We start from the raw sequence: 22192 nt of genomic DNA, 5'->3' as shown, positions 1-22192 counted from the left end.
GTGTGTGTGTGTGTGTGTTTTCAATCTCCACAGTGTATGTATTAACTGTGTGTCCACTCTCTCCCTTTCTACCTGAATGGCTGGCTGTCAGGGTCTGTATCTTTGAAGCCCATCTCCTCCAGCTTGCAGCGTCGGTACAGCTCGTAGTGGCGGGCATGGGTCTGCTCCCTCAGATCTTCCATGTTGACCCTGATCAGCATCTCTCTGAGTTTTACAAAGTCGCAGTGGCTCTCATTCTCAACTAGAGGAAAAAACGCACCATAATTAGGACAGCAGTTGCAATTCAGGTGATCATCTTAGTTTTTTCTGATACATGATAGGCCTCTGACAAATTCTGCTTTGGTTTTGAAAAAGTGGTTTTGGATTGTGTCACTGAGTCAGCATCAGAGCCACAAATGTGCAGTCGTGTCTTGTTTAAAGTTCTGAGTCTTTGCTTCTCACATTTCATTCTGTGCCTGGCTGTCTTTGTCACTGCTTTTAATTTATTTCATCACCCCATCTGCCACCCTGTTACTTTCCCTTCCTCTCCATCTCTCTCTCTAAAGCAGGAATTCTTTTGAGACAGAGGGAGATGTGAAGTAGTCCACACAAAATACACTGGATAAACCACATTTGCCATTCATTATATTAAACCAAATTATCATATTTTCCCAACAAACAGGAGCTGATAAATTTGAGATTTTCTACATTTTCCAAGTTCATTTTTTCTTCTGGAGCGATTCTAACAACTTCACTTTAGTTTCATGTCCGAGTAAGTCTCACAGTTAAATGAATTCATGGTGGGGAAAGGGCAGGAAGTATTTCCTGCCTGATAGACTGACAGCAGAAGAGGGGAATGTGCGCTGGGCGTCATTTCCACTTTGGTGAAGTGCTTTTACTCATAGTTCACCTCATTTAACTCCATTGCAACAGTATAGACTGTTCTGGAGATTAAAAAGTTGTTAAAAAGTAAATTCTTTGTTCTGTTACAGGCCAGAATGGAGGTCAGTGTGGGAAGATCAAGTGTGTAGGGGTGCCTGAATGTGGACCGAACCCATCTGTACTGTGATTCAATCTCTAATCTTTGAAAATGTAGTCTGAATAAAGAGGAGAGTAAGAATAATAAAATGAATAATTATAAAAATGGCAATACATATACTGTAAATAGTCAGACACAAGGTTTCTGCAAGATAAATTTAAGTAATTTTAAGACCTTTTCAATACAATGCAATTTAGTACCCATTTCACAATCATACAAGCCAAAGTGTTAAAGCATGATGAAAAAAACAGTAAGGACAATGACATCTAGAATTATTTATTGTAATATCACATTTTTCTGTGCTTCTCAGAAGTATATAACAATAATTCCTAATTATACAATTGATTAAATGAACACAACCTAGACTAAGATAAGGGATAGAAAATGGATGGATGGTTTAACCAGTGAAAAATCACTAAATGGTTCAACTTCAAGTTTTTTTTCGAAAATTGACATTTGCCCATTATAAAAGGATGAAGCTACTACGTAACTACTGTAACTTGCAAGTGACTGTGCTTGCTACAGGTCTTATGGTGCTGACATGAAACCGGACAAAAAAGTATTGAAAGCTTTCTCCAAACACAATCCGCTGTCGCACTAATCCCACTTTCAGTTTATAAGCGAGTAACGTCTCCCGACAGCCAACAATAGATACAAAAACACTCTGTAACTACCATTACTGTCTATGGCATGCAAAAGAAAATATTTTAAAGTTTTGTAAATTAAATGTAAGACTTTTTAATACCTTTTAAGGGCTTTTTGAGGAAACTTAATTCAATGCCTTTTCAGAGTCTTCAGGACCTGCAGATAGCCAGAACCCCTTCTGACTCTCCAACTCTGCACTTTTAACTTCAAGTAAAATCACTTCTCCCTTGAAAATAAAGTTTACCCCTCTTGACATTATTTTTTCCCCCATTTACAGACTTGATAATATCTTCAGAGTCTGTGTGGAAACCTACTAATTATTTGATATGCTCAAAACCACCAATTTTTAAATGAGGGCCACATTCCTGCAAAGTACTAAAAACCTGGAGCGGCCGTGAGCAAGTGTGTTACTTGATACATCCGCCAAGTTATCTTGGAAATACAAGAAGAGTGGCCTGTTAAAATGGACATCTGATATCAAAGGAAAAATAACTTTCCCCTTTCAGGAAGTAAATGTGATCAACCTATTAGCAAACCTCAGAAAATGCTATAATGACTTTTTCTGTTGTCTCAGATATGATGCGTGTGGTGGACGGGGGGGGATGTGAAAAGTGAAGGCACGTGGCCTTTCAGGGGCTGAAACATATGAAATCAACCCTTGGGTATAAGTGGTGGAGGATGGGATGTAGTGTTTAAATACCACCCAAAGCTGTGAGCTCTGAGGATGTAAAGACAGCGATAATGATGCTGAAAATGCCCTGTTAGTGTGGCATTTAGCTTCTCCTGATGGAAAATTCTGGGAAAGCAGCCTGCAGTGCATGATAGCAAGCCATGATGCAGCATTAAAAAAATGCAACATAACACAGTCAAAGTGCCTAAACAACCCAAAGACTTTCCCTCATTAAACTCAGACAAAAAAAACCAAATGAAAAACCACCAATTCACCCTCTTCTACTTCAACGCTTTTGGGCCCAAAATAAATCTGACAAAGATGTGAAACAATAGTGGTGATGCACCTTTATGAATCACTCACTCTTATTTTTACTCAAATTTGCTGGTTAGCTAAACATCATTAGTGGGAAACTATGAGTTAAACACAGCAATGAGCTGTTATCTGGGGCAGTACCCAGGCTACTGAAATTGCCTGTTCATTTGGCATCTAATAGTCTCTCTGTACTGGCCCCCCTGCTGTGGGCTGAATGAGGGCCAATCCTCTGACTGACTGCAGCACTGAGCCCTCAAGATATTGCACGCACACACACGCACATGCACAGACACAAGCATGAGAACAGAAACACACAAATAGAGGCAAACGGAGACATGGTTGCAAATAAATCTACAGTTATCAAAAATTAATGAAAATAGACAAATAACCATAGTGAAATTACATGGAAACACCGTGTTGACTCACGGGACATTGAAAGAATCCATGTGGCCGAGGCCGACAATCATCCCCTGTGGTTTTGGTAATGCTTTGTTTTAAACGGTACACGAATATCTGTATCTAAATTGCTACATGGTAAATAATGTTACTATATCTGGTAGTTCTGTGTAAGATATCAGCAAAATTTACAGAAAATATGATCTAAAAACTGAATACTACAGGATAGGGAAAGCTTTTACATTCAAATCTCTGTGTCCGAGAGAAACTCAATGTCTTGAATCACACACTTCTTTTTCAATTAAGATATTTATTATTTCTATCATCAGTCTGTTTTCACACATACAGACCTTCAGAGAATGAATTCTCTCTTTTCAAAAGGACTTCACTCATCCTGTCTTTATTCAAGAATTACCAAGTACTGCCCTGGAATTGTGTGGTTGTATGGGTGGTTGTGAATCTCCAGATGTGTTTTGGTGAACATGCCAGAGTGAAAAGATCAGGGCCGTTGTTTAATATCACTCCTGACTTCCACTCAAGCATAAAACTACTGAGGACATATCCTAAAGCTACCGAGGATGATTTTGGATTCTAAGGACACATGGATGAAATGGATTTTTTTGGAAGCTGATCGCTTCACAAGCAAGTTGACCAATAACCTAACTCTAACTCTGGGCTCGGAGAAAATTATTACTGACATTGATTGACTTTCAGTGGAATCATGTTGTGATGACATGATCATAATATGTTATTGTTTCTAAATTTCTGCTGTCTAAATTTCAAAATAATTGTAATAAAAACCAACAAAACTACTGTCAGTTTTTGATTTACAGATGTAAGTAGTTTTGGTTAAGAGAAGAACACAATACAATCCACCATCTTTGCGCATAGAAAGACCTGAGTGGTAACACTGTAAATTTGGGGGGAAAAAAAAAACCTTTTAAATATGGCAAATGGTTTTTATGCCTGTCTGAGTAGGAAGGGTTGGTGTATGGATACAAGCCAACTGCGAAAGAGACTCAGTGAATAAAGCATGTGACTTCAATGTTCGCTGAAGAGCATGAACATATCAGATCTGTGTGGAGTGATAAGGAAACTGAAACCTTCCTCAAATTAATGCATTAAAAAAAAGGCATATTTCCATCACATTTTCCACATGGTTTTTCCATAATTTAAGGTTTGACTAGCACTATTAATTATATCATCTTGTTGTGACCTCTTCTTTCACTATAGTGAAATAACACCTAACTGGAGAATTTGTGCCACAACCTGTTTATACTAGCTTTAGGTAAATACAGTTAAAATTTGTGCTACATTTGGCTGTAAACTTGACTAATTTTAGAAGAACATTGCTTTTTTTTTAAAAACATGTTGCTTAGCCCTAATCTAACCTCCCGAAAGCAGCCTGAGAATCAAATGCAAATTAAGTGATGAATAATGTCCATGTTCACATACAAACACCCACTACAACATGTGTACACAAAACAACAAACATACAGTAGCTTGCAGAGAAGAAATACAGGGGTCTGTTACAGTATATGTCACAGATGTCTGGAGTTCAGAGATAACAGAGCATCGAGATCCTGAGGGAACACACACACACACACACACACACACACACACACACACACACACACACACACACACACACACACACACACACACACACACACACACACACACACACACACACACACACACACACAAATTACTCTTTTTGTCAGGAGACAGTTGTTCCTCTGTCTTCCTTCAAGTCGATGGAAATTTCCCATGGCTCTTCAAGGTTACCATAACCCATCTATATGACATCTGGCATCTACAAACTGTTTCCACTGACACAGACCATCCTTTTAGTCGGCTGAGCGTCACAAAACACAGGGACTTCTGTCCTCTTCTGCTACTGTCCTCAGATACTATGACAAAGTGTGTTGTATGAATGGTGGGCCATCAGTTTGTAGTTTGTGTTTGAAGTGTGCCTGACTATAAGCAAAGCAGTTTTCTTGTATTACATCCCATTAGCCCTGATCGTTGTTGTTAAGCGGAGGTGGACAAGCACGATAAGATTATTAGATGCAGACAGTAACAAAACCAAAGAACAAAAAAGCATTTTTTTCTTCATTAATTGTTTAAACCCACAACGTCAGTTTCTCCTCCAGAAATCACTCTTATATCTTAAGACGCGCATGGAAACACAACAGCATCATCCCAGAGCCTCACTGATGGAAAATCAGCCATCTTCTGAGTTCGCAAACTAAACTTTTTATTAATTAACACGCCCAAACAGTATTTTCTTTTTCTACCTAATCAAAATTTTAAATTTAGTCTGGTTTTTCTCCAAAGTTTAATAGGGTAAACAAATATTTTCTTCAGAAAAAAAGACAAATGTAGATTTAGTTGTTGTCTAATGTCATTCTAATGACACAGATGCTATTCGATTAATGGGTAACAGCTGGTTCCAGTCATGTTTTGGGTAGGGTGACTACTCTTCGTTAACTTAAGGCTCAAATATTTTGCCTTTATGAACTCCTTGATACTCATTTATTCTTGACATGCAGTCAGCATTTTGTAGTATCAATATAAGCATCAAGACCTGTTTCCCGCTAACATCTACAACTTCTTAATTGCTGTTGAAAAATGATTAAATAAGGAATACATCTTTTGCTAATTGAAATAAATCCGAAAGAAATTAGCTTATAGTAAAGTTGAGATAACATTTTGCAGATAGGTCTTTTCTGTCTGTTGCTGGACTGGACTATTGCTTCATAGCGACTGATGGAATCCAGAGGAATCCGTCCCCCAGGAGACACACAGCAGGCTTTATAAATAACCATAGTGTGTCCTCTGAGGGTTGGGGAATGAGAGTGGTCAGTGGATAATGGAGAGAGGAAAGGAAGAAAAAGTGAAGACACGAGAGCAGCAAACCAAAGAAAAGGAATGAATAGAGAGATGGACGAAGGGAATCGGAGAGAGAAGGTTTCCCTGAGAGTTTAACTCCCATCTGAGGCGTAATATTCTCACAGCACAACTCTGCCTGACATTATTAAATTAAACTGTTTGCCCTCATCAACAAACATAGAGGAATGAGCCTTGGGACACAAGAGGTGATGTCTCCAGGGGCAACGTATGCACGCAGACATACGAAGGCAGAGCAACATACGGTACATGCACGCAAAGAAAGAATTGTAACGCCAAACAAAGAACAAACATGCACAGACAGACAGACAGACAGACAGACAGACACACAGGCAATTCCCTAAAACAATCTCTACCCACTCGCCCTTCATTTCACAGTGTCACTCCACATGAAGTCACACTCACAGCTGTGCAGGGCACTACACATTGAGAGGGAGGGTATAAATAAAACAGGAAAATGATGGGACGTACTCATTACTCTGCCGCGAGTAGGAAACTACTCTCACCATGGATACTGATAGAAGGCTTGCTCTTTCAGCTGTTGAGTTATATTATGTGCCATTTCTCCATATGTGCAAAACATCCTCATAACAACCAGCCTGTGGTATAAAATAGATCTTACACTATTTTTTGTTTTTACTTAACAGTGAATCATTGGATTCAAGTTTGCGACGATGAAAAGACAGTGTAATGAAAATGTAAAGCTTATAGAAGCGTCACCAAATTTTATTAGCAAAGCAGAAAGGTGGAAGTTAATAATAAAGGTTTTCCGATTCTCCTTCATGTGTGTATCCGTGTAAGGTTAAGCAGCATTTGGTATATCTTTATCAGTACAGGTTGCTGTCCAGGGTTTTCATTATGGCTGAAATTAACAATTATTTTCATCATCGACTGATTCTAAATTAATCATTAAGTCTATGAAATGTCAAATAGTAGTGAAAAGTTCCCACAGCCCAAGGTGATGTCTTTAAATTGTTTATCCGACAATACAAAGATATTTTATTTACTATCATATAAGACAAGGAAAAGCAGCAAATCTTCACATTTAAGAAGGAAAACCCAGCAAATGCTTGGCATTTTTTGATAAAAAAATATGAATTGATTATCCAAAGAGCTGCAAATAAATTTTCTTTCAATCAATTAATCAACTAATTGTTGCAGTATCATTAGTTTCAACTAATTATTGCTGTTCTAGTTTTTATTACCCGCTTTGAATCCACACTTACAGCTTTGGGATGGCCCTTAATATGGTGAAACCTCCACATTAACGGACAAACGCCGACAGAGTGAACAGAGCAAGACTGCAGGGAGTGGAAAGAGATTGAGCCATGTACTTCCTCAAAAATGATACACCCATGACCACTTCCAGACACGTTCACAGTGCAATAAAATCCCTGAAGAATCACTAAACATTCACACTCATATAATGGCATAATAAAGACTGTACCACAGTTGAGAGGCATTTGAACAAGTGCCATTACCCGATGATACAGCATTCCTCTCACATTTTGACATTCACCTATTTAATACCTGTAACCTAGCAACCAACCAACAGCTAGTGTATATACCAACTAACCAACATCATCAGATCTATACAGGGCAACATTACTTGCAACTATTTAGAACTGCAAATCTCTTGATTTTGCATTTGCTAATTGGTTTTAGCCATCAAAAATGTAATCTCCCAAGGATAACTGACACAGGAAACTACTATTAAAGGCGTTTCTTCATTACATGCAAGAGAAGTCATGACTGAAATTGGACAGAGAACAGCAAAACAGTTACCGATGACTCACAGGAATTGACTGAGTAATAATTAACTGGAACCTAAAAAAATGAACCCCTTTTCAATGGAACTGTCTCCCTTTGTGTAATCTCAAACTTTTCATAGTTGTCCATTTAAGTTCGGATCAGGCTGCAAAAACAGTCATTTTCATTATAGGTTAATCTCCTGATTATTTTTATGATTAATTCATTAATCTTTTGATGTATAAAATGTCAGCGAATAGTGAAAAATTCCTATCAAAATTCCCCAGAGGACATGTTGATGTTGTCAAACATTTTGAGTCCAATACCCAAAGATATTCAGTTTACTCTCATAGAAAAATAAGAAAACAAGAAAATATTCATATTGAGAATATGAAACCAATGGATTTTTGCTATTTGTTTAAAAAAATGACTTCAACTGTTATTTGATTATCAGATTGTCCATTGACCAGTCGATTAATTGAATAATTCTTTGAGCTCTTTCTTGGATAAATGTTAATGAAACTGTGGTCTGATAACAACAATATAATTCCACCTTCAAACTTGTGCCAACGATCACACCACACAAGTGCCAATATCAGAGTTTGGCCTCCCTCTGTCTTATTTCTTAAAACATTCATTCCACAGCGGTTATAAGAAAGGGGTTAAACATCAGCTGACCCCTTCATGTACTCACTGTTGAGTTTGCTTGAGATACACAAACACCCACACACATTCCTGATTAACTTGCTTGTAAATGGTTTTCACCTTGCACAACACCCCAGGGGTACTGTCTGGCCCTCACTGTTTTGTTCCCCACTTTGACCTCTTCCACACTCCCGACCACAGCAAATGGCAGATGGGCCTGCACAAGAAAAGAAGTTAGAGTGTTACAAAGCTCAAGAGGTCACACAGGTAACTGGAGACATAACCAGGGACTGATTCCTGGCTCCCTCTGTCTTCTGGGTTACACTTTCTCAGACATTCTTTCCCTTGTTGCTTAATGCCAGTATTCTTTACAGCACATAAACAATTTAACGAGTTAAATTTCACTAGACACAAGCACACTGTTGTGCAGCAATAATAAAACAAACAAAACAGATGAATGAAAATGGAGTGTTCTATTTCAAATAAAACTCGTTTCACTCTGGCTATCCTCTCTCTTATCTTTCACAACCTCGCCACACCAGAGCGAGGCGTAGCCATGTTGACATTTGAGCTGCACCAGAGCTCTGTTTTAAGTTTAACACGTGGCTCAGCTGGGGCTGTGAGGCCTATTTTGTTGAAGTGATTAAACACACACAAAGACAAATTTCCTTATTGCTCTAAGAGCTACTATGCCTCGTTAGGATCGACAGGGAGGCATCATGGGGGAAACAAGCCCACTAGCAACCTCAAAAATTAGGTGGCGAGTTGAAACCAGCTGGCTGGTCACAGCAAGCTGGTGAGTGTGGGCGCTGATGTAACCGACTATGAATAGATGGGGATACTGTACAAGGACTGCGCCAGCGAGAACCAAATGCAGTCTTATTTATCCATGACAGAATTTACTGCTTGAGCATTTGTTTGTGTGTGGGTGTGTGTTTAAGCACAGAGTGATTATATATAATTCCCATTATAAAATCGGAACGAAAAAAAGGCTAAATATTCTCCAGCAAATGTATTTGTGCTTGCTGCCTGAGCAAAAGTCAATAGCTTATGCTTAATTATATACTACTACTCCTCTCAGTTTCTTTTCAGTATCTCTAAGTTACTGGTTTATTTTGACAATGGAAAATGTATAAATAGACATATAAAGCCACTTGGAGGAAATCACGTGCTGCCATCAAATTCATAAATTAGTTTTATTATGGAAATATCGTGAAACTGGTGCAGTTAAATACAGCTGGAGTTCATGCAATTTTGTGTTAAACTATGTATAGCATTTGTATATACTGTATGTCCCAGCACTTGCCCAGGGTCAGCTAGTATTTGGCAACATTTTTATTTTTTTTCCGTGTATCCGGTCACAGGTTTGAGGGATTTCAAGGTGCCTAGATAAGAGAGACATTACTTTTCAGCACGTGTTAAAAGCAAATGAAATGATGTCAACATATGCTGCCGTTACCAGATGTGTAACACATGTGGTACTAAAGAGATGATGATGATGATGATGATGATGATGAAGTCAGTAGGCAAATAGATATCTTAAAAACAAAATACTCTTTAATCCAACAATTTTGAGATAAGTGTCAAAGGTCTAAAGAAAAATATTATTTTTACTTGTCAACAGATCTGGGATTTTTTTCAACATGTCTTAAGTATAAAAAACAAAGTCTGAACAAGTTAATTAAAAGATATAGAGATAGAGTGTATGAGAATTTTTGAGTGTGTTTGCTTGAATATCACAAAATGACTTACGTTCATGGAGGCATTGATCTCACTGACGGCTTCATCATCTGTTGGGAACTGATATATCTGGACACCATTGCTCACCAGCTCACTCATAATCTTTATTTTGAATTTATGGAGCTCACTCTTGGAGATGGTGTCTGCTTTGGCAATGATGGGAATGATGTTAACCTGGGGAAAAAATGGCAAAAAAAAGGTGCATAAGCATTTCCTGTATTGAAAGCTGCTTTGTGTTAAAGTGTATACATGGAATTTATATGCAAGAGCTTGGTCTAGCCTGGTCCGACCTGCATCTACATGACAGGACAAAACATACCTGTCACGTTTAATATAATGAAAGAAGACACACAGAGAATCAACCGAATGTTTTCACTGAATTACAGATTAAAGAAATTAACTCCCACTTGTCACTAGGTCATAATCAAACACTGTAAAAAAGCTCAATTAAACATGCTGAAGACCTAATTAAAAACTTGAACCAAATTAAGTATATCGCTAAATAAGCTCAGTCAGAACCCAAACAGATAAAGAAAATAAATAGTGATTATGAGAAAGAAAAAAAAAAAAAAAAAAAGGCTGCATCTCCAATCCGCAGCAGATGTGCAGAGATAAACACACATTGTCTGCATTCCTCTGTATGGCTGCATAAGCAAAATCACTTAATGGGAGCATGGGGAGGATTCCTGCAGATTCACTCATCAGTTCCATAGTATGCCTGAGAGCAACGGCAAGAGCCAGACCTTGTTAGGAGCCAAATTACAGGCTCATCATACTTTATAGGATCATTAATTTGCAGCAGGTCAGCCAATATCATGTTGTAACCCTTATTTACCAAACCAAATTAATTGCTTCAGTTCAATGCTGCCTTATGTGGCCAATGAAGCGATATGAAGTGTCTTGAAATGATCAGCAAGGAGGGAGGGGACAATGATATTTGTTCATTTCCCACAACCGGGTTTTCCCAGATGGCCAAAGAGTTTTCCCAAATAGGTCTTTGTGTTTGTTCTGAACAACTGGGAATGCTAGACGGTTAGCCATAACCACATCAAAGCAGTTCACATGTAAGATAATCACTGAGACCAAAAATCACACACAGTAGCCTGATATTTCTGGCACGTTTTTTTTTTTTATCTTAGAGGAAAATATCTGTATGTGAACAGGCAGAGGAGAATGTCGGTGTTCTGAGCCTTTGTAATGTCAAAAAATATGTGCAACATGAAAAAAAGTTCCTATTAATTGATTTTGTAACAATTATCAATCTTTTTCTTACTTTAATTTAGGGGATAATCATGCTTTAAATTTTTGGAACTACAGTTCCCATAATCTGGGGGCTTTGTGGGATTTAAGCACAAAGTACAATGTTGCCATGGAGTCAGTTTGCTGTGGGCTACAACTTGAGCCCCATTTTTTGCCTATATTCTGTTACATTTTTGCAAATTGGGATTAAAAGTATGCCGAACTAGCTATTCGGAGTTCCTGTCTGCAATGTACCCATGAACACACAGACAACTATTACTGCATTACTTTAATATTGAAGAAATTTTAAAAGCATGATGATTCTCAGGCAAGTTTTGGAGTTAAAAGGAGAATCTTTCTTTCTATTTCTGAGTGTATTTATGGAAAATTCATCATAGTAAAATACAGGTTGAGCTGAATCTAAAAATATGTGTATCATTTCTTTGTGTTCAGATTTGACAGAGTTATGACTCCTAGAAGTAGTATTCATTTTGAAGCAAATTATGGCAATCAAGTACTAGGGGTTTCAAAGCAACTCCAACTGCTGACCATGTTGATAAGTAGGAAGAATGCAGGCCTCCCCTTCAACAGACGGGTCAAAACCTCTGATCTTCTGCAAACAGTCAAAGAAATCTAACCAAAAGTAATCATCTGAAAATACTATATCACCAAAGTCTGAGAGTAACTTAGAAGTCAGTATAAAAAAGTATGTCTTGATGAGAAATTATGAGACATTTCAAAAGGTTAGGAGGAAATATCAATCCTTGTTTGCCAAATGACCTTTACAAACTGAATCTCCTACATCCTAACATTAGATAATCAACTAGTAATGGCTTCCTCCTTTTTAGGAAAAATCTTCATTTAAAACAAAGGACACCTCCTTCAGACTCTTATCTCTCTTCCTGCCTTCATCCACCACAAACCCCACTTGCTCTGCTGGGCCATCAACCATCCTCTGTAGGGACGGGTGACTCGTACCCCGTTTACAAGAAAAACACCATTGTCTAACCTTGAGAACAAAATCTACAGTCTGAGGGAAAAGCTGTTCCTGCTCAGTTTCCTGTCTTTTCCTGTGACAGGACAATCTTGCAGACAGTACAGCTCTGTTCGTTTATCTTTAGTCTCCAGATAAAAGCTAATATTCACACACAGAAATGTTCCACTTGACATGAATTCACAGGAATTCAGCACAGGAAGAAAAAATGTGACTGTGGACCTTAATTTTACTCTCATGAAGATGAAGCAAGTCTTAAAATGCCTCTCGTGACAATTAAATTGATTCATTGTGACGAAAACATAAGTGTTTGGACTCTAATTGTCACTTGTATCATTAATTTTAGGTTTAGGTTTTAGGTTTTGGATTATAAAATGTGACTTTGGGGTCTGTCAACACGGAAGGGTGTTTTTAAGTATTGCAAACAGGACTAAACAGTAAATAAAGCAATTGAAAAACAACAAGTATGATTAATCAGTATTGAAAATAATCACTTGTTGAAGCCCTATCTGGCTGGGCAAACCAGCTACTTTCTGCGGTCCACCTGTGGCCATCTACAGCTCAGATATTATAGAAATAAAACTGTAAAATGTGCAAAGGCTGATGTGGTGAGTAACTGCTGCAAATATTGCCTGTAATACATTTATTCTATCTAGAAAGAGACCACTACATAAACCCCATTAAGCCAAAACAAAATAATGTCACATCGACACTGTGGTCACTCCACACTGGATCGGTTTTAGACATAACAGTGGTCATATTGCACATTGTCGAAAGTTTGCTGGGACAGAGCCAGTGAGGACAGACTTGTGTTCAACATGGCCACCCACTCAGGCTAAAACTGAGTCCATTGTTGCACTCACAATGCTGCATATCACTGTGGAGAAAAGTGCCTGCTGCCAACATTGCAGTTATTTTACAGTTTCAACACTTTCTGGTGCTGTGCCAGTAAAAAAAAAAAAAAAAAAAAAAGCCTGTGAATAACTAAAATGTCCGTCATAGTCACACTGGAGGTTCATAAGAGAGAAAGTTTGGTTGATGTGAAAAAAGGATGGGGCGATTTAGCTGTGGCAAGCTGCTTTGCTTTTACTCAATAGGAGAAAGTATAGCATGTAAGCTGCTATACGATAGCAAACACATTTTGCTCAGGCTTTACTGTGGTTCATATAAAGTCATAAAATATAATATATTTAGCTGAGGTAAGCTACCGTGGCTTGGTTCAAAGCAAAGGGTTGGCTGTGTATGCTGTGGTGGTTTGGATGCTATCAGGAGACAGCTGGCAAACACAGGGTGGCAGGTTTTGATCGCTCTGTTTGCTTGTAAAGACAGCACTGAGGCTCAGGAAGAAAAGTCCTGAATTTGGATCTCAGACCTTTCCCTGAAGTTTGTGTAGGTTTCCTCTCAGGTCAGAACAGTATTCTGCTTTTCTTATGGGAACAATTAAGTATAGTAGAGGTACTGCTGTCATTGTTCTTGACAATGGCTTTGGCCTTACAGACACAGATGGTCCTCAGGTTAAGTTTTGGTGTCTTAACTAGTAAGGTTAAATCTGGATAAATCAAAAAGTATTAAGCGTTTAAAAACAAATCAAACAACATTTAAAAGACTTTAAAATACAAAAGTATTTGCCTATTTGAAGTGAAAAAAATTATAATTAGTGAGTTTAAACATCACCAAGAACTACAAATCCTTGTTAAGATCCACTATGTAATAAATTCTAAATATTTTTTTTCTTAATTCTTCATAAAACTATTAACCATCCCAGAAGAGCAACAGTTTGCTGAGGAAGCGATGATTATTTTGAATATCAGGAGACATTTGGCAGAGATGCAAAGCCTTGTATTGATAGTTGGCTGAGGTAAGCCAGCAGGTTTTGGTCACAAGCTGACCATCTGCTCTGTTCTGGATTTATTATCATTGCATCAACTGAGGTAAATAGGACTTAAGCTGCCAATTTGTCATTCCTACAGCACTGATATCAGTAATTATATACACTTAAAGACTAAGGAGGCAGTAAGCATAACCCTCAGGGTCAGGGAGCCGTAAATCAATCTGGCTTATGAACAAAACCTGTTTAGTGAACCTTGTTTAGTGAACTTAGTTTTATGACTGGATGTAAACATGAACATGCACATAAAATCATACAAATACATGTACAAAGACATAAATGCAATTTTGTCCTCTACATGCAGCTTTCTCAGTTTCAGTGCTTGTATATTTCAAAGCTAAGCAGGTTGAAATGTGGACGTTTGCCGATCAGTAAAACATTTCACACCCTCCCAAAATATTTCCTTAAGTCAAACAAGTGCAAATAGAGCTAAAGACACACAAATCTTCACTTTTGAATTTTAACTGCCAAATTGTCTTCATTCACTCTCTTCTGCGCTTTGTGAACATGTACTTTGAAATGTTTTGAGGATCTTTTCCCTTCCTGAAATTCCAACACTTCCCAAACTTTGAGACCATGATTGAGGTTCAAAAACCACTCTGAATGTCAACATGTTGAATTTATTCAAGTGTGTTATAAAGTGCAAAGAAAACATTCATATCAATACCGTATATGCAAAGAAAACCTTTGTTTAATATTAATGCCTATATACTGTATTTCTTTGGATTACGAAAAAAGGGATCTGATAGCAATAGTCACAATGGCTGAGCAAGCTACAGAAACTCAACCTTCAATAGAAAAATTCAAGGAAATCCCAATCAATGATCACTAATCACTGAAGACTTCCACAAAATTGAAACCATAAAATTTTGACAATTACAAAATAGCTCCAGCTTAGACCTTAAAATTCACTAACTTTCCTTTTTATGACTCTGTCCTTCCCCACTAACTCTCACTCTCTCCCCCCTCTTTTTACACGCTCCAAGTGTTGTTGTGATGAGATTTTTTCCACCAGTCGCTTAGTTGAGGCCAAGCCAGTGATTGTGTCTCCAGTGAGCTCCACTCATTGAATGTATTGCAAAACACAGAACCACTGACCAATAATCTGTGTAGTAATACCCCCAGAAGAGCAATGAAAAAGCCACAAATCAATGTTGCTCTGAGTGTTACTATTGACTGGAATACAGCTGTGTGTTGACCTTTAAAAATGTCAAACAGGAACACAGCATTATTAAGATGAACATTATGAGAATGTATTTCAAGACCAAATTATTTATTTTATCTTATATCCATTTCTATTTTATGGATGAAACTTCAGAAAATGTTACAAGCCTCTTTCCTTAACACAGGAAAGTGTTAATCTATTCATATAGGGTATGACTTCTAAAAAAATCTGGGCCGTTAGTGTTTAAACCTCAATTTTTTTCCACAGAAACAGCCAAATAAGTTCATTCCAAAGAATGGCATGTGAAATTTTCTTGAAATCCTATACACTAAAATGGAAGCTGGCCCATTCACTACAACATTTTTCTTTTAGCTTGATTCTTTTAGGACACACAGAGTCCACACCCCTGCAAGAAGATCAGGCATCTCCATGACTCAGTGGAATGCAAACCGGTCACAGTAAAAGGGAGATCAGATTTCAGAAACACTGATATTTTTCACAGACAATGGGAAAGCACCGGGAATGTGTGAGTGTGCTTTTTGCCAAAGGGGAAGACCACAGCATCTACAGTAAATGGATGTGTGTCTGTGTGCTGATTGCGTGTACCTTGCTGTCCAGTTTTTTCATTGTGACGAGGTCCAGAGACTTGAGGGAGTGTCCTGTTGGGGCGATGAAGTAAAGACAGATGTGGATCCTGGTGTCGTGGTAGTTAAACAGCGAGCGTTTGATCTTCAGCTCTTCCTGCAGATAGTTTTCGAACTGAGTGTCGATGTAGTCAACGATGGGCTTGTAACTGTGGAGGCAGCCAAAGAGAAACTGTGAGGATTTATGTGTGTGGATAAAAGCAAATTATTTGACCTGTTATTAATGCTATGGTAATAAATATAAAAGGAAATATGGACTTGTCACTAGGGAAATTGACCGAGACAGTTATGTTTTCAGTAACTGTGTGATCTGATTCTGTGCCACGATATCAGCTTAGAGCTGTACCGCTTAGTGCTGCATGAAATTTGTGTCCAGCTTATGGGTGTCTGGTTGAAACAAATCACAGTGGCTGCAAAACATCCTGTCCTTCCTCATAGTGCTGTGATGGACTCTGGAGCCTATAGAGTCAACAGTAAATCAATGAAAATTAAGAATAAGCAGTATGAAAACATCAGAATTTTGTAGTATTTGCTTGTGAGCGCTTTGCATGTGTAGCCAGACACTAAATGTTTTTTGGCTATCCACAACTCTGTATATGACCTGCATTGCTACAGGATAACACCTTTGACATGAACCAGAAAGCAAAGAAAATTACATCTTTTTAGATGCTTCAGTGGATTTTTCCAAAGCGGATTTGCCTAAACTTTCAGAGACATACCGGGCCCAACTGGAAAACTTGAAAACATTATTCCTAACATGGCATTAACACATTGTCACTTGCTGGTGTTTCATGGAGAATATTTTCAGCTTTTCCATTTGGATGCACTGTAACATACTTCTAGTAGTAATGAAGAATCAAAAAAAGACAGACAAATTCAATTAGTTTAGAATGGAAGTATCTTCTGATTCTGCATTTCTTTCTCACTTCTCAATTATCATCCTAAAAATGTCAAGAAATATTAAATGTCCTTTATTACAAAAGACAAATTATGCAGCAGCAGCATTGTTTGTCTTTGCGAGCTGTTTTTAATGTTTTTCAACCCTACCCTGATTCGGTGGGTCATAAGACAGTTTGAAGATGTTTTAGGCCACATTCACACAAAGCTTATTTGAAGAAGCCTGCAACTTTAAGTAATTTATAGTTGAGTTCATTTTGCAACATGAGAGTAAGACCATCAGAAGTCTGCCACATACTTAATACACTGCATCATTGCTGCCTGAAATGCTGGTCTCTTTCAAGTGAATAGCTTGTGGTTTATTGTTCACCATAGATATAAATCTCACAGTCACGGTTTTAGCTCTCACTATACCACTCTGCATTTTCAGACCACATATCTGTGCAGTTGTGATAATTTTGTTGAGATAATATGTGTTTGAGATGTTCAATAAACTTATTCGCTATTCATAGTTCCACCAGCCCAACCTCCAAATTATGCTTTTAACAGACACTGCTGTAATTCCCACACAAATATGCATTGCTTGTGTTATGTTGCTATACTTGGATGCTATACAACAACCTCAGCCTCATTTTTTCCAGCCGTTGTCACCTCTGCTTTCACATTTCCGCCAGGTCCCACTGGCGAGATTCACAAGCAAATGTGTTTGATAACAATTACGCATCGACCATTTCTGAATCACCTCCTGAATCCACTTCAGACACAGGGACCCCCCCAGTGTTTCCAAGTGACTGAAGTGCGAACCACATGCTTGTGTCTACAAGAAGTGCCTGCTACAATACAAGTGCGTATTCTGAACTTTGCCTTTAGAAGTGAGAACATACTCTGTGCCACCTACAAGAAACAAGCCCAAAAACACAGTTCAAAGGGTATAATGAGACAGACCTCTACGTTTGATTGTGAGCTGTTTCTTTGTGTGCTCTGGTATAGTGCTAGTGAACACTAGAGAAGGAAATTACATCAACAATTAGAGTTCATCATGTTAAACTTATGGTTATGGGCATGAATCAGGCAGATCTTGACCCTATAAACGAGTAACTTGTTATACCAATAAACCAAAATTATTGTTTTTCAGTAAAATCCTTAGACACGTTCTCTTGTTAACTATCATTATGTTTCATGTACGCTGTTGATAAATTACCTAAATTAACAGCCAACTATACTGATAATCTTGTCAAATTTTCAAAACCAGACTTTCCCACACTCTGTTTTACAGCTCATAGTGAGATCTAAGTCAAAAAGCATCTATTCTACATCCTCAGCTAGAACCATGTTTATAGTCATCAGTTTTCTCCCTTCTCATCTATCTTCAATCTTTTCTGTGGAATGTACCAACTCTGACCTTTTGAAGCTCTCTCAGTGTGCATTTACAGTCTGCTGCAGAAGTCTGTCCTTCAGCATGTCGGTTTATATGGCCAACAGAGAAAGCTGCTATCAAAGGGCGTGAGAGTGCTGCTTGCTGGCTAGGTCACAACAAGAACACTCCATTTCTCAGATGAATGTTAAAAAAAAAAAGAAGAAAAACAACTCCTTCCTCTTTATTGCTGTCCCACTTCGTCCTATTTCCATCTTACTGAGAAAAGCAAAATGTGCAGAAATCTGGACTGATATTAGTTTGTGTCTGTTTCCCTCATTTGTAACCCTAGGCAACATGGACCTAATTTGGGCAAAACTATGGCGTTGTCATCATGCAACTAGAAAGTAGGGTTTGGATAAGGATTGACAGGAAAATCTGTCGTTACACCAGTCATGAGTCAGATGGAAAATACACTGAAGCATGTGTTTCATGCATATGCTCTGAGTATCAGATGAATGAAATTTGCCTCTTGGGACAATATAATGAGTGTTGTTTATCAGAATGTATCAAAACAGTCCTGATGCAGTAAATGGGACCATCATTTGATTTTGTACACAGTGTCATCTAAATTTTGCTATGGCTTGATTCAAACTATGGAAAAATGTGGTTTTGGGGTTCAGCAGGTCAAGAAACCTCTAAGAGTATGGCTTAAAAGTGGGCTAAATTTATTTGAGTCTACTTTTTAAGCATCTACATTACATGTATTCATTTTTGATCATTCAAAATTCCTTTCTTTGTTTTATTTCAAAGATTAACCTGAAGTAGGGACTTGTCTTCTCATTGAAATATTATAATTTAGCTGATCTTGAAACAGGTTACTTGTATCACATACATCTACAAAACTTCCTCTTTTGAACAAACTTAGTCCAGTTTAATCCAAATTGTGTTTTGACCTACACATCATCAAAAACCATGACTACAGGGAAGTGTCAACCATCTAGTCTTGTCACACTCTTAACATCATCTATCATCATTTCACAGTACTCACCTGTCCTCTTTGTTGATCTGATCACCAAAGCCTACAGTATCAACAATCGTCAGTTTGAGGTGGACGTTGCTTTCTTGCAAGTCATAAGTTCGCGGCCGCAGATACACGCCGTTCTGATAATGGCTTGCCTCTTCGTTCTCAAACATGGTGTTGAAAAGTGTGTTCATTAATGTTGACTTGCCAATACCAGTCTCCCCTGTGGATGACAGGTACCAGAAAGAGACGAGACAGAAAGATTGAGAGTTAAATTACTCAGTCACCGTGGAGTAATTCATCAGCTTTCAGACTTGGCATTTTACTGCAACACAAGTGGGAGGCCTATGCATTTCTCTCATGTCAGGAAAAACATACTTAGAGGAAAACAAAACAAGGTGTTAAATGTTCAGTAGTTAAGGCATGGCATTTCTGTGAGTTGCTCTCACACACACACACTGCACACACGCTGTAGTTTGGTACTCACCTACACAGAGAATGTTAAAACAAAATCCCTGTGTGACCGATTTACTGACAAGTTGGTCAGGGAGGCTGTCAAATCCAACATGGCCGCCCAAACTCAGGTTACGCTTCTCTTCGTTCTGAGGGACACAAACAAAACAAAATGAAAAAATGATCTGGTTGCTCGTGAGGAAAACACACAAGGAGAAGACATTAGTCAAAGGTAGGAAGAGCAGGGTGGTACAGAGGCTGTGGCCTTTGCATTCCTATGCAAATGAACATTTAAGACCAATTCTTCATTCTGCAGATGTAAAACCCATAAATTAACATTATGAGTTAGGTAATCAGGTCCTGCAGTGAGGATGAGCTTAAAGAATAACCATTCACAAGCATGAGCAACTAAAGACATTTCCACACAAAGAAAATATGCACTTTTCAACAACAAGCAACAATTAAGGAAATCAGCTGATTCAGTAATTTAACACAGACTATAGAAAATGAGAATATATTTAGTTGGGAATAAAGTCATAATAAAGTTGCCGGTCGTAAAAAATGTTCATGAACTTCTTTATACATCAGTCGCATAAACATTTTAGAGCTATTCCTTTCTTTAACTTCAGCATTGATGGGTCACCGCAGCCACGTAGTACAAGCAATGTGAATACAAGACATGAAATCATTTTTCTTAATTTAGCCCCTTTATCATCATGTTTTCCAAAACAATCAAATTGAGTGTGACAAACTGCACCACTGAAACCCGTGAACAAAACCAAAAATGATCTCCAGTCACCATCTCCAATCCAATCTGTAATCAACTGACATTTGGGAGAGAGCACTCTGGAACTAAAAGCACAAAGATTACTGATATACAGCAAACCAAAAACAGACGGATACTATGGGATTGTTAGCGTTTTCACCTTTGATCTCCCTTATCTAACCCACCTTGACTGAGGGGACAGCCAGTTAGAAGAGAGAGCATGTTAGAGCTGTAGAGGAGGGTAACAGACAGCACCTTGAGATGAATGGGGCCACACGAGCTCATCTGGCTCAGTCACGAAGGACTGCATATTTGAAGGCTGATGTCACCAAACACAGGCAGCCTGAGAGCAGAGCAGAGCTCAGCTCAGCTGAACGCAGCCTGACCGTACTGAACTGAGGCATGGAGGCAGACTCTGCATACACAACAGATGAGTTATAAACCTGACTGAACTGCACAATCTAGGATGAGCACTGTATGTATTAGGTTGTGTGTGTGTGTGTGTGTGTGTGTAAGTATTAGAGGAAAAAAAAGAGAAATAGAGCTTAATGTCAGGCAACACATCTGAAGTAATCTGACGTGAGCTGAGCTAGGCAATACTGAGCCGAGCTGCAGTGCACTGTGGGTATATTACACTACATAAACACAGATTTTCGAATTAAAAAAAAAAATCTATACAAGCTGTAAATATGCTTTAAATGTTTTAAAATGTGATACTGTTTGTAAAACCTCCAGCAAAACGAAGAAATGTGTTTCATGGCACGTCAGGTAGCAGCACAGCCACTGTCAAAAACTTGTGTGCATTAAAGAAAACATCCATTAAGATGCTAAAATGAGGGGTAAACTTCCAGTTCATAGGTTTCAGTGCTGCGATGTAGCTTTTTAACACGCTTTTCACTTTTTATTTGGAAGGGTTGCACTTCCAATTTGTGATGACATCTAGCTCTTGCTCCTTGTGTTCCTGTGTGATTGAATACACTTATTGTTAGTCACTTTTGACAAACGCATCTGCCAAATTAATGTAATGTTTGTGTTACTCAGTAGCAGGTTTACAGGGATGAGGAAGAGGAAGCGGGAGTGGCCATTCTTTGTTTGTTATTGAGAGCTTGTTAAACAACTTTAATGCCTCCCTGTGGTATTCAGCTTGTTGAATTAAACTTGTGGAGATATATGGACAGATTGCTGGAGTGGAGGGTGTGGCCCCTGGTATCATGCCTAGAAGGAAACTGGTGCAATGAATCTCTGGATCCCTGAGAAGTGTTTAAAATAATTGAAGCTGACAGTTTATATTTGCCTTTATTTATCCAGTCAAGGATAAATAAAGGCCTCCATGCTCATTTTCCATCAACACCCTGTTTCGTTTCCAGTTTCACATGTGGCAGTTGCATAGTTTGCACACAGCTGATGGATAGGCTTGTTGCTCAAGGGCACCTTTTTTTTTGCAATTTGTTTCTTTCTTATACTGTAAGTCTGGGAACACACTTCATGTCATAAGCCTACTTCTGGAAGCTCATGGTGCCTGCTGAAAACATATCTGGGCCTTTAGAAAAGTATGGCTAATGTCAGGGGCAAGCTTATGTCATAATCAGTCTTAAAAAGTACTTAATATATACTACTTTATATTGACCTTGTAAACCTTGATTGTTTGGAAATTGCTCTAAACTTCCCAAACCACAA

At 38.3% G+C, this 22192-nt stretch overlaps 1 protein-coding gene across 2 annotated transcripts in view; it reads right to left on the bottom strand.

The window, feature by feature from the left end:
* The window catches only part of sept8a (septin 8a), a 37070-nt gene that overhangs the window by 5427 nt on the left and 9451 nt on the right, over window positions 1-22192 (bottom strand). For both annotated transcript variants that reach the window (XM_040149603.1, XM_040149602.1), the window contains exons 3-8: window positions 19784-19898; window positions 19324-19519; window positions 15984-16170; window positions 10104-10265; window positions 8472-8568; window positions 73-241 (exon numbers count right to left, since the gene is read on the bottom strand). In XM_040149603.1, coding sequence (XP_040005537.1) covers window positions 73-241; window positions 8472-8568; window positions 10104-10265; window positions 15984-16170; window positions 19324-19519; window positions 19784-19898 — 926 coding nt within the window. The remainder of the gene's footprint in view (window positions 1-72; window positions 242-8471; window positions 8569-10103; window positions 10266-15983; window positions 16171-19323; window positions 19520-19783; window positions 19899-22192) is intronic.

This window comes from Xiphias gladius, chromosome 17 (genome assembly GCF_016859285.1).
Source record: "Xiphias gladius isolate SHS-SW01 ecotype Sanya breed wild chromosome 17, ASM1685928v1, whole genome shotgun sequence".
NCBI classification, from domain to species: domain Eukaryota; kingdom Metazoa; phylum Chordata; class Actinopteri; order Istiophoriformes; family Xiphiidae; genus Xiphias; species Xiphias gladius.
Note: the sequence above shows the minus strand (reverse complement) of the source record. Positions and strands in the feature narration are given on the sequence as shown.